Raw genomic sequence first — 13449 nt, 5'->3', positions numbered from 1 at the left:
GAGGTCAAAAAAGACATGTCAGCACATCTCCAGCCTGAGGGACAGAACATTACTGTGCCGACACAGAGCAAAGACAACACACAAAACAGCACTACCAGGTCAGGACGGGTAGTACAACAACCTGGATATCTGAAGGACTATGTATGCAGTGTGTGAGTTATATGTTGTGATTTGTTTACTGGTTAGAGAACAGAGCAAAACATCTGCGATAATATTTTGAGTTATGGCTTTGTGATCTGTTTACTTGTTTGGAAGGAAAGAAAAAAAATAAGGAAAAGAGAAACAAAATGGAAAAAATGACTAAAAGTAACACTAAAAAAAAGTAAGTGGAAGACAGAATTTTCATTTTTGAAGAAAATGGTGTCCAACAAAGAAATGTCATGTCTAAGTTTTGTTCCAGTTGCAAACTGAGTTCTCAACTTATGAATAGTTCATTGTCTTTGTAAAAGAAAAGGGATGTAGCAAGCGGAATTGCATTTACCTATGTGTTCCGCCCGGAGTCTTGAGAGTGTAACACCGGAAGGTGAGAAGCAGAGACTCATGACTGTTTATTAGTTTCACTAACACGGGTACACACTTAGCCTGTATTTTTGTAGGAACATTCTGGCAACTTAAGCTCACCATCTGTAAACTTAACATGTGAAGCTCAAGATTAAAGAAAACAAACTGAAGCAAAATTAAGAGAAACTCTATATTTGTTTCTTTATCAGTACCTGTGAGAAGACTATTCATACTGTGTTGTTCTCTCTGCAAAGTTTTCTATCAGTAAATCTCAGAGAGACAAAGTAAACATTTACCGTCAGGTCCCAAGCTACTGCTAAAGATACTGTTACTGTGCCACGTGCATATCTTTGGAAATAATGAATTAGGTGGCAAAATCTGAGAATTAAAATCAGTTAATTAACTAAAAAGATAGAAAACAAGTAGAAAACCAAATTGAAAGGAAATATGTGTCGGTGTGTCTCCTCCTGTGATAAACCTCCACATGTACCACTGAAAACAGTTAAATTAGTTTGAATCAGAAATCAGGGCTCAAACTACTTGTTCTGAGACCATTTCTTCATTTTTCACACCAAACTGTTTGTAGCTGTCGCATTGAAATGTAATTATTATGTGATTGCAATGTTCAAAATTTGGTGTTTAATCTGGATTCATGTTGTGTTGTCGCCACCTACTGGTGGGCCTGAGTGTGACGCTTTGTGGTGCGCATGCTTTGGGGTGATGCTCAATTAAGCGCACATGTCACCAGAGACTGAAGGCTCGAGCCAGAAAGAGAATGCTGGCTTGTGTAAAAGGTGGAAATATTGAAGATATGGACTACAATTGCTCATTAATGTTCAGTAGAAAGGCGCACACGGTATGTTGGTGCATTTACTTTGTGTGCATGTTTTATTTGAATTTTTGTTCTCCTGATGTAATATCCGTGTTTTTCATTGATCATTTCACCAGTTTTTCACGGTGTTTGCTGGTGAAAAGAAGATTAAAATACTGGCTGAACATCAGTTGGAGCATGGCCCTTCATTCTACTTCGAACATGAAAAACCTTCAGGAGCAGTTACACTGTTTAATAAGACAAACGTTACAGAGTTCATCAAATATAACTAACGCTTTAACATGATCAGGATTTCATAATACAAACTTCAAATCAACAGGAAAACAGCTGCAGAACATGTGGATCAAAATGAATTCATTAAAAAACAACATGTGGACTTCAAGGATACAGTAAATACACTAAAGTGAAAGGAGGAAAAAATGTGAAGGAATTTGAATTAAGTAAAAGTAGTCACCTGTGATCTTTAAAATGGCCCTGATGTGTGCTGCTGTTTTTAACTTTCAACATTTCTTTGCTGCCACTGTGAATATGAATGTGGTCTTTGCCTAATTAAATAAATGTTACACTGACTCACTGCTTCATGTTCTGGTACAAACTGGCATTATATGAAAGTACAGCCCAAAACCAGTTTAGCTTGAGTTTCTTTTTTCTGGACATAAAGTCACAGCAGGTGTTGTTTCAAAGCTGGTGGACAGATTTAGTTCATTTTGGAGGATTTAAGAGCAACTGCTGTGAAAATATTTGCAGTTTTGGGAGAAAATGATTTAAGATTAGATTTTACCTCAGCAAAAGATTAAATATGAAGGAAGAATTAAAATCCCTAAAAGGAAAAATAATAAACTTGATATACATATCTATACATGCCGCTTCCTAAATGTAACATTCAGGATTATTCACTGCAGCTCCAGAAATCAGAGCTACCTCATCAGATCCAAGTTTGGCATCAGCTGACACTCTTTACAGGAGATTCCATCTGAACTCTGTGGAGCCTGATCTCAAGGTTTTTAAGTCTGACCCTGAAACCAGAAGAGGATCTTTCTCTCTCTTCAGATTCATTGTGATCCAGTGTTAAGAAATATACTCTAAAACACTTCTTCAGTAAAGACTCAGAGAAGAAAAACACACAGAACTTCTTGCTAGCAAGGGCAGCCTCCAGCACTGAGGCTCGCACTGAGAAACTGCCCTGGTCTTTATTTATACTTCAGGGAGCGTTTGTTCCTTACATTGGAATGTGGAGGTGTGTGTGTGTGTGTGTGTGTGTGTGTGTGTGTGTGTGTGTGTGTGTGTGTGTGTGTGTGTGTGTGGGGTCAGAGTGTGGCCCCATAAACGACTTCCCTTAACCTGCTGGTCTGGAAAATTCAACAGTTCATCTATATGTAAAAAAGCACTTAAACTAAAACTGACATACTGTAGCAACGTTAATCCTACCGTAAAACAATAAGAGAAGGTACGACCTCTCTCATGCTCCTAGGATGTGGGGGTGAACACCAGAGATGGGCAGTAACGCGTTACTTGTAACTGTAATCTGATTACTTTTTTCGTGCGTGGAAGTACTGACCTTACTTTGAGTTTGATTCCATAAAAAGGGACAAAAACATTAGCGTCCATCGTGCGTGGGAAGAAAACTTCTTTTTACAGCGAAAAAAACCCCTAAAGTTCCAAGCAAGCACCAAGACGTAATGGGAAATTCACAGAGTAACTCGTGGATTCTTCAACTGACCGCGGCACACCTGCATCAGGGTAAACCTCCGCCTACCTCAGTCCTGCTTTACAGGTGAAAATAGAGCAACAGGACCGCTGAGTCTTTGACTTTATTTATTTTCTGCTGTTTTTTACTTGCATCTATTTGAAAGAGTGAGTGTAAACACAAAAAATATTTTATTTTATGTGCTGGAATGTGTAGAAAATAGGTTTAAATGTGAAACTAATTTATTCCAGTCAGAGAATGTTGCATATAATTAAATTTTTGCTTGATGCATAAAGTTAAAAGATTAAAAATGATAAAACAAGTTAAAAAAAATGAGACTTTTCCATTTGATTACATTTTGTATGATGGATTATGTAGAAAAAGTAGAATTGGGCTGAAAGATCTATCGCTTCATCACCTCTTCAGGTTGTAAATCGTGTTTTTAAAAAGTAACTAAGTAATTAATTACTTTTGAAAATAAGTAATCAGTAAAGTAACGGGATTACTTTTTGGGGGGAAGTAATCAGTAATTAGTTACTGATTACTTTTTTCAAGTAACTTGACCAACACTGGTGAACACCCTAGAATGTTACAGACCTCCTAGGATGAGACATTCTTTCAATATGCCACCAACTATATACTTCTACACACAAATGATTACATGCAGCATTCTACCATATGCAAACTTGTATCATTGAAAGATTATACTGACTACTAAGCACAATTTTCCTATTAACATCCAGTGATTTCAGTCCTGCATGATCAGGCTGATGTTTGCACAGAGCAGATAATGAAGTGAAGGCTTTTGCACATTGGTAACAGTGAAACAATTTATTTACAGTGTGGGATTGTTTGTGTTCGGAGTATGAACTGAGATTCCTGAAGCTCTTGTCACACTGGTCACAGCTGAAGTTCACTTCCATGTGTGTACGTTCATGTTTGTTACGATGACCTGATTGTGACCAGCTTTTGTCACAGTGTCTGCACTTGTATGGTGTCTCTCCAGTGTGGATTCCCTTATGCTTTTTCATTGAGCTCATTTCCAGTGGTGAAGGATGACCCACACTGGTCACAGATGTGCTTTTTGACCCCACTGTGGAAGAGTTCATGTATTTTAATGTACTTGGTGTGTGGAAGCCTCTCCCACATTCTTTGCAGTAGTTCATTTTGTCTCCAGTGTGGCTACGTTGATGTGGTTTTTGGTCCCGTTGATGATTGGAAGTTTTTCCACAAAGATCACAGAGAAACTCTTTCCCACCACCACAGTGACGACAGGGTTGAGAAATGGATTCATGTGCTTTGCTCCACATCTAAACAAAGACATTGTAAGTTGGGGAATTCCTTCAACATTTTTATCCTGAACGTTGCCTGAAATAAAAAGCATCTCTGCCAACGTCCAATTACATTTTACTGTTTACATTACAACACTCAGCTTACTGAGTGAAAATTATTCTTCATTTTTCCAAACAGTTCATTCAGTATAACTCCATAAGTTTACTGATCAGACTTGTTCCAAACAATCAGGTTAAAATTACAAGACAAAAAAACTAAATACATACCTCACAGTAACTGCACTTGTAGAGTTACTTTCTTGTGTGGATCTGTTGGTGTTTATTCAGCTGAAGTGGAGCTTTAAAAGTCTTCTCACACAGGTCACATTTATATGGTCTCTCCTCAGTGTGGCTAATCATATGTCGTCGTAACTTTGCACCTGTTGCAAACAGTTTCCCACACTGATCACAGCAGTAAACATCATTTCCAGTGTGAATCCGTACGTGAATATTTCGGTACCGTATGTCGCTGAAACATTTTCCACAAAAGTCGCAGCTGTACGCCTTAATTCCAGAGTGGGTAACTAGATGCCTCTGTAAGTCGCTATTTAGAGCAAAAGCCTTACCACACAACTCACAGTTGTGTGCTTTAACTCCACTGTGGATGAGTTGGTGTTTTTTTAAGTGTGCAGCCTGGGCAAAAGACTTTCCACACAAGTCACAGCTGTAAGGTTTAACTCCAATGTGGATGACTTGGTGTCTTTTTAAGGTTTGCGCCAGGGTAAAAGACTTTCCACAAGACTCACAGCTGTAAGGTTTAACTCCACTATGGATGACTTGGTGTGTTTTTAGGCTTCGAGCCAGGGTAAAAGACTTTCCACACAAGTCACAACTGTACGCTTTAACTCCACTGTGGATGATTTGGTGAGTTTTTAAGTCTCCAGCCTGGGTAAAAGACTTCCCACACAAGTCACAACTGTAAGGCTTAACTCCACTGTGGATGACTTGATGAGTTTTTAAGTGTCCAGCCTGGGTAAAAGACTTTCCACACAAGTCACAACTGTAAGCTTTAACTCCACTGTGGATGACTTGGTGTTTTTTTAGGCTTTGAGCCAGGGTAAAAGACTTTCCACACAGGTCACAGTTGTACGCTTTAAATCCACTGTGGATGAGTTGGTGAGTTTTTAAGTGTCCAGCCAGGGTAAAAGACTTTCCACACAGGTCACAGTTGTACGCTTTAAATCCACTGTGGATGAGTTGGTGAGTTTTTAAGTCTCCAGCCTGGGTAAAAGATTTTCCACACAAGTAACAGCTGTAAGGTTTAACTCCACTGTGGATGACTTGGTGTTTTTTTAGGCTTTGAGCCAGGGTAAAAGACTTTCCACACAGGTCACAGTTGTACGCTTTAAATCCACTGTGGATGAGTTGGTGAGTTTTTAAGTGTCCAGCCAGGGTAAAAGACTTTCCACACAAGTCACAGCTGTACGGTTTAAATCCACTGTGGATGAGTTGGTGTGTTTTTAGGCTTTGAGCCAGGGTAAAAGATTTTCCACACAGGTCACAGTTGTACGCTTTAAATCCACTGTGGATGAGTTGGTGTGTTTTTAAGTTTCCAGCCTGGGTAAAAGACTTTCCACACAGGTCACAGCTGTATGCTCTAACTCCACTGTGGATGAGTTGGTGAGTTTTTAAGTGTCCAGCCTGGGTAAAAGACTTTCCACACAACTCACAGCTGTAAGGTCTAACTCCACTGTGGATGACTTGGTGTTTTTTTAGGCTTTGAGCCAGGGTAAAAGACTTTCCACACAGGTCACAGTTGTACGCTTTAAATCCACTGTGGATGAGTTGGTGTGTTTTTAAGTTTCCAGCCTGGGTAAAACACTTTCCACACAACTCACAGCTGTAAGGTTTAACTGCACTGTGGATGATTTGGTGTCGTTTTAAGTGTTCAGCCCGGGTAAAATCCTTCCCACACTCATCACAGCTGTAGGTTTTCTCTCCTTTTCTTCTGTGAGGTTTGTCGGCCTCCTGAGAGCGCTGACTTCTCGCTCCATGTTGGTCCTGCAGTGACAGAGATACAAACAGAGGCCGTGAGTGAAATGCAGTCGTGGAACAAACTGAAACTCCCTCCATTGGTGGAATTTAAAGTGAGAACAAACACATTGTTGGTGTGTTTCCACCACCTTCTGGTGACAGTATCACATTACAATGATGTGCTACAATGAGAGTTGTAATGAAAATGAAATTATTGAAGAAATATTGACGAGTAGAGAAACTCTTTTACTTCAGAAAAAAGTTCAACTGATGATAATGTTGTTTCAATGTGTTTAGAGAAAATATGATCTTTTTATTTTCTTTTAACTTCTCTGGTTTTTGGTTCTGAATGTAGATTCTGTATATATGGAGGAGCCCAGGATGGAAAAGACAAAGCTGCTGTTAACGGGTTTTGAAAAACCGACCGGCTGTACACACAGTTTGAATAACAGTGTAACTGTGATGTTTTTCTCACCTTTTGTGTTGAAGTCATTGTTTCCTCTGTAGTGGCTGAGCTGAGTCCAAATGGCTGAAATTATTCCTCTGCTGCACCACCAGACTCTTCTCCTCCTGTTACTCAGCTGTATATATGTGTATATATTTTATTTTGACAGCGATATATATATATATATATATATATATATATATATATATATATATATATATATATATATATATATATATATATATATATATAAGGGGTGCAACGATATTCGTATCGATCGATATTGAACCGTTCGATACAGTGCTTTCGGTTCAGTACGCATATGTATCGAACAATACAAAATTTGTAATTTATTTTATCAACTTTCCTTCTGACGATGCTGTCTGTGTTGAGCGCTCAGTGAATCTGCGTTCGACTATTCCGCCTAGGGTCAACAGTGCAGCCTAGGCGGAGTAGTCGAACGCAGATTCACTGAGCGCTCAACACAGACAGCATCGTCAGAAGGAAGAGCGCAGGGCAAGCTAGCGAGACAGAAGTTAAGCTCTCCTTGTAACATGGACCTCCTCCACCCTCATTCAGATCTGGCGTTTGGAATTATTTTGGTTTTCATGTGACGTATGACCCTGAAGGTAAGCGAGTCATGGACTAAAGTAAAACAGTATGTTGGATGTGCCATGCAATGCTCAATTACATGGGTGGGAACTAGTGTGTTAGCGCAGTTAGCTCGTTAACGTGTTGGCCGTCTAGCCCCATGCACGGGGCGATCGGCGGTAGCTCGTTAACGGAGATTTGCCGTGTTGTGGCGTTAAGGTCATTTCAACGAGATTAACCTGAAAGCACTAGTGGGAACACAACGAATATGACTGCACACTTACGCCGACATCATCCTAGTGCAAAGACAAGTGGAAGCAGAAAAAAAACAAGCAAGCATGCTACTAACTTTAGCCGAGTCATTTAGACAGCTGTTTAATATGCTGCTGAGAATATAGCCCAGAAGAAGCGTATAGTATAGCTTTTATTTTGGAAAGAGACATTTCTCTGTAATAAACTCTCTTTTCCAAAGATGAGTGATTCCTCAATCAGATACAGGGCTTGCAATATCGCTAGCCCAACGTCCCGGGGCTAGCGATTTTTTCAGTCGGGGTACCAAAATCTATCTCTGCCCTGCCCGTCGGGCTATTGTAGGAAGGAAAAATATATGTCAATGCTTTTGCATTCTTTCGGAAATGTAGCTGGGTAATTATGTCATTGGCATCGGTGAGCCACTGTCAATATGTGACATATTGAAATCGCGTTTGAATTTGCGCTTGTTTTTTTGCTTTCACTTTGCAATCGTGCGAACTGTGTATAGAGAGCGACAGCACTGATCTGTGAGTGATGATAATTTGCGCACCAATTCCTCTGACATCGTCTTATTAATTGGTAGCTTACTATGCAAACATGACAAGTGAAATCTCCCGCAGCTTAAACATGTGAGAGGTTGATCGCGCAGAGAATCGCTGAGCTTATGTGAGTGCGTGTGTAAAAGCAGCAGGATTTATATTTGACTACGATGACCTGGATGACTGAGAACCTTCACAGACAGATATATATTTTAGTTCTGCTGAGCCAAATAAGACAGGTCAGGGTGAAGAAGTGACAGCCAAAGAAAAGCTTACCACAAAACGGAGAAGTTATGACAAATCAGACTATAAGGCAAAAAGAAAGTGCAGCTTTATGGTTTCATGGACAAAAGAATTTCTGTGGCTGCGATATGACGAGCTAAATAACCAGGGCTGCACATAAGTGGTCCACAGGTGCGCATTCGCTGTCAAAATAAAAAACACGCACAAGGGTTAGGGTTAAATTTAAAAACTGTACTTTTGAGTTAAAATATATATTTATAATTTTAATAAATGACAAATTAAAAATGCATGAACATTTTTTTGTATCGAAAAAATATCGAACCGTGACACCAAAGTATCGAACCGAACCGTGAATTTTGTGTATCGTTGCACCCCTAATAAATATATATATATATATATATATATATATATATATATATATATGTATATATATACACACACACACACACACACACACACACACAGAGTGCAGAATTATTAGGCAAATGAGTATTTTGTCCACATCATCCTCTTCATGCATGTTGTCTTACTCCAAGCTGTATAGGCTCGAAAGCCTACTACCAATTAAGCATATTAGGTGATGTGCATCTCTGTAATGAGAAGGGGTGTGGTCTAATGACATCAACACCCTATATCAGGTGTGCATAATTATTAGGCAACATCCTTTCCTTTGGCAAAATGGGTCAGAAGAAGGACTTGACAGGCTCAGAAAAGTCAAAAATAGTGCGATATCTTGCAGAGGGATGCAGCAGTCTCAAAACTGCAAAGCTTCTGAAGCGTGATCATCGAACAATCAAGTGTTTCAATCAAAATAGTCAACAGGGTCGCAAGAAGCGTGTGGAAAACTTTGGCCATATTTCAGAGCTGCAACATCACTGGAGTGCCCAAAAGCACAAGGTGTGCAATACTCAGAGACATGGCCAAGGTGAGAAAGGCTGAAAGACGACCACCACTGAACAAGACACACAAGCTGAAATGTCAAGACTGGGCCAAGAAATATCTCGAGACTGTTTTTTCTAAGGTTTTATGGACTGATGAAATGAGAGTGAGTCTTGATGGGCCAGATGGATGGGCCCGTGGCTGGATTGGTAAAGGGCAGAGAGCTCCAGTCCGACTCAGACGCCAGCAAGGTGGAGGTGGAGTACTGGTTTGGGCTGGTATCATCAAAGATGAGCTTGTGGGCCTTTTCGGGTTGAGGATGGAGTCAAGCTCAACTCCCAGTCCTACTGCCAGTTTCTGGAAGACACCTTCTTCAAGCAGTGGTACAGGAAGAAGTCTGCATCCTTCAAGAAAAACATGATTTCCATGCAGGACAATGCTCCATCACACGCGTCCAAGTACTCCACAGCGTGGCTGGCAAGAAAGGGTATAAAAGAAGAAAAACTAATGACATGGCCTCCTTGTTCACCTGATCTGAACCCCATTGAGAACCTGTGGTCCATCATCAAATGTGAGATTTACAAGGAGGGAAAACAGTACACCTCTCTGAACAGTGTCTGGGAGGCTGTAGTTGCTGCTGCACACAATGTTGATGGTGAACAGATCAAAACACTGACAGAATCCATGGATGGCAGGCTTTTGAGTGTCCTTGCAAAGAAAGGTGGCTATATTGGTCGCTGATTTGTTTTTGTTTTGTTTTTGAATGTCAGAAATGTATATTTGTGAATGTGGAGATGTTATATTGGTTTCACTGGTAAAAATAAATATTTGAAATGGGTATATATTTGTTTTTTGTTAAGTTGCCTAATAATTATGCACAGTAATAGTCACCTGCACACATAGATATCCCCCTAAAATAGCTAAAACTAAAAACAAACTTAAAAACTACTTCCAAAACCATTCAGCTTTGATATTAATGAGTTTTTTGGGTTCATTGAGAACATGGTTGTTGTTCAATAATAAAATTATTCCTCAAAAATACAACTTGCCTAATAATTCTGCACTCCCTATACTGTATATACACACATATATATCCATCCAACCAAAATCAAATTGATTACAGACATCAGATCCTTTCCATTGAAGGTTAAAGTTTGGTTAAAGGGAAATCAGAGATGTAGTCATTTTAACTAATGATTTTATTTTTATTCATTTTCTATTAATTGTAGTTGTATTTACGATGTATTTTGGCTTCATGAAAATGTATGTTTTATGGTAAAATGTATTTATTTTGATTGTAAGCCCAACAAGGGACAATTGTTGAAAATTAGCAATAGCTACAAATCAGTTTCATGTTTTGTACTTGGACTATGTCAAACTGCACTGTCTCTTTTAAATAAATAACTTCAAATTCAAATGTGTGAGGGAGACTTTACCATGACATACACCTGGTTACATGGGAATAAACCTATTATCTAATAGGACATTAGGGTTGTGTGAAATGTGTCTGGCTGGTGAATGAATGTTTGGGGAATTATTTGGCGGCTACATACAGTGGAACCTGTCAATAAGTATTGGTTTGATTTATCAGTTTAAGGAGAAGAGTATGCTTTGACAAGTCCTAAAATTCTTTACATTTGTTAGTATTTTCTTTTCTTTTCTTTACTTTTTTTTTTTTTTTGAGGAGTGCACTGAGAATTATGTTTGAGAATCTGTTCTCCTTTAAGCAGGCCTGCATGATTGGAACTAAAAGTGCTATACAACAGTGTTGCTGGAAAACAATCATCAAGTGAGCTTCTCCACATTACAATGGGCACTGGAGAACATCTATGTGGGACTCGATTAGATAGTAAGTCCTAAGTCCCTTGTCTAAAAGGATTCAGCAAGGTAATCCATTCTAAATTCTTCTTGATGCATGCTCAATCATCCAGGTAAGTAAATTTCAAAAAGTTGATTCTGTTCATCTGGACGTAGCATTTTCAGTGGGAGAAACGCTTCGTCACTCATCCAAGTGACTTCTTCAGTCTCAGCTGACTGCAGGTTTCCCCAATCTTATAAACAGTAACTAGAACCACTGAAGGAACAATGGGCTGGGAGGTCAGTTCCTTCATCATAATTATGTAAATTCTCATGACCACTGATCAAAGACCAGTGATCAATAGCTATGAATACCATTCACAGAGAGTTGGAGAATGGCTGCAATCACAGCATTGTAAGATGGCGAAAGATGTCCCCTTAGGCCCCCTCCTCGATTCAGAGATGGTCTTTCCCTTCTCATGTAAATGGCCTCCTCGACTCCACACGCAAACCGGCGTTCCTCCCTGTCCAGGATGTGTACATCCTCATCAGTGAAAGAGTGTCCACTGGCCTGTAGGTGTTGTGGAGGCAGATTTTTCTTCTCATGTATTAATCACATATTTAATCACATCACATTAGTTAAAGTAATATCACTTTCTCACTTTCCTATAGTAAGAGCACTCCTGTCACCAGTTTGCATGCATGTGGAATGTTAACACAGTGAGGCCATTGTAATGGGAGACATTGAACACACAGTGCAACTCCTTCTCCTTATCAGGGATGTAAATCCTTAGGTGACGATCAAGCAGAAAACAAGGTCATAATAATTCTCTCTGTGAGGGAGGAGGTATAGGTAAGATTTTGGGTTCGTCACATTTCATTGAGGGATTTTTGATTGGCCTCAAACATGCCTGAAGCACCTAAAGAATGAGGTAGTTCTTCCAGTGTTTAATGTGATTGTTTTGGTTTCCCCAATCACTGATGTGGGCACAGTAAAGATAATTGTAAATTCCTTTGAGAGGGTTTACACTTTTTAAATGGGTCTATTGCCCTACAATAGTAAAGAGTACAGTACACTGCATAGATAGAGAGGAAAGATCTATCAGTCTGTTGTAAAAATTTAGCTCAGAAGTGTTTGATATATGTTGGCTGTACATGGCCACATCTGGGTTTTACCCCAGACTTTGACGGCACTAACATTGAATTTAGTTTATGTTTGTGTTATTCATTTACCTATAGGTTTTAGTATAGCCACTCTCCTTTATGGAAAACATCTGGACAGGGCAAAGATAAGATAAGATAACCTTTATTAGTCCCACACGTGGGAAAGCAAAAGGCACAAAGGAGTGTGTGTGTGATGTTTAGAATATTCAGAAACCTAAAGTATGTATCAGCAGCAGAATGGACCTGAAAATAAGTGCCCATGTTTGTTTCAGTTATATGAAGCTTTGAATATTGTGGATTAGTAGTACTGCTGCGTTTGTTGCATCGCATTGCTGTAATTGTTTATATGCTTTATATATTCTGAGGTAAGTTGATCTATAGTGTTACATCATATTCTATAATGATGTTATGTGTTTGTATACTTTTTGCCCAGTTTGACCCATTTAGCAGAAGTCAGCCTGTTTAAGGCTCTGATATCTATTCTGTATGACTTAAAGCAGTTATGACATGGTATGATTTTCTCACCCAATAAAGGAATATTTAATATATCAGTCTACTCTTCATTTTATCAGAAACAGTCATGATAACATTTATCAAATGTGAAGCTAGTTTGCTGCGTCTTTTGCTGCTGGCTCAGTCAATTTGGTTGGAGACGTAAACACAGAGCTGACCCAACACAGCAGAATCGCTGAGCTCCGACAGTCCGTCTGCGGGCTGTAGGGTGAGAAAGCCGAGAAAGACAAAGAACTGAAGAAGCTTCTCGGATGAGAGGTGAGACGTCTTCAAGCAACTTATAGGAGTCCAGACGCTTTTCTTTGCAAGCTCCTTTGGCCGAAGAGACAAAGCTGATTCTGATGCGTCGGTGTGTGTTTACGTCTTTGCGTGGAATCCGTGTACCTGCTCTCACTTAATGTTTGGTGGATGTTGAAATAGTTTTGTGAGCTTTAATCTGAGAATCTGGCAAAACACAGTTATATTTAAAAGTCAATTCAGGATTTAATGATTCGATATCGCTTTATTCAAACTACTCACCTCCCTCTCTCCACCTGCACTTTCAACTGGACCACGGCCAATCAGAGAGGTCCCGCCCCTGACTATCTCTGATTGGTTTAGTCCACGATAGGGGCATAACGTGTGTCTGTTGTTGACCACACGGAGAGTTGCAGAGATTTTTTTTGTTGTTGTGGTGCGCCCAAAGATTTTTTTTAGTCGCA

The 13449-nt window shown here is 39.5% G+C and overlaps 3 protein-coding genes across 3 annotated transcripts in view; 1 reads left to right on the top strand and 2 right to left on the bottom strand.

The window, feature by feature from the left end:
• Positions 1-13449, top strand: part of LOC309698840 (uncharacterized protein) — a gene marked incomplete at its 5' end in the record, with an annotated part of 151421 nt that overhangs the window by 59690 nt on the left and 78282 nt on the right. The window lies entirely within an intron of this gene.
• The window catches only part of LOC309693587 (uncharacterized protein), a 92208-nt gene that overhangs the window by 11957 nt on the left and 66802 nt on the right, over positions 1-13449 (bottom strand). Inside the window, exons 3-5 of the mRNA XM_082512961.1 lie at positions 6801-6906; positions 4812-6352; positions 4580-4731 (exon numbers count right to left, since the gene is read on the bottom strand). Of these exons, the coding sequence (XP_082369087.1) occupies positions 4704-4731; positions 4812-6352; positions 6801-6818 (1587 nt within the window). The 5' untranslated portion in view covers positions 6819-6906 and the 3' untranslated portion in view covers positions 4580-4703. The remainder of the gene's footprint in view (positions 1-4579; positions 4732-4811; positions 6353-6800; positions 6907-13449) is intronic.
• LOC309693526 (uncharacterized protein) overlaps positions 1-13449 on the bottom strand; it is a 311788-nt gene that overhangs the window by 297817 nt on the left and 522 nt on the right. The window lies entirely within an intron of this gene.

This window comes from Aulonocara stuartgranti (assembly GCF_965226115.1).
Source record: "Aulonocara stuartgranti genome assembly, chromosome: 3".
Classification (NCBI taxonomy): Eukaryota; Metazoa; Chordata; class Actinopteri; order Cichliformes; family Cichlidae; genus Aulonocara; species Aulonocara stuartgranti.
This window is presented reverse-complemented; position numbering and strand designations above follow the sequence as displayed.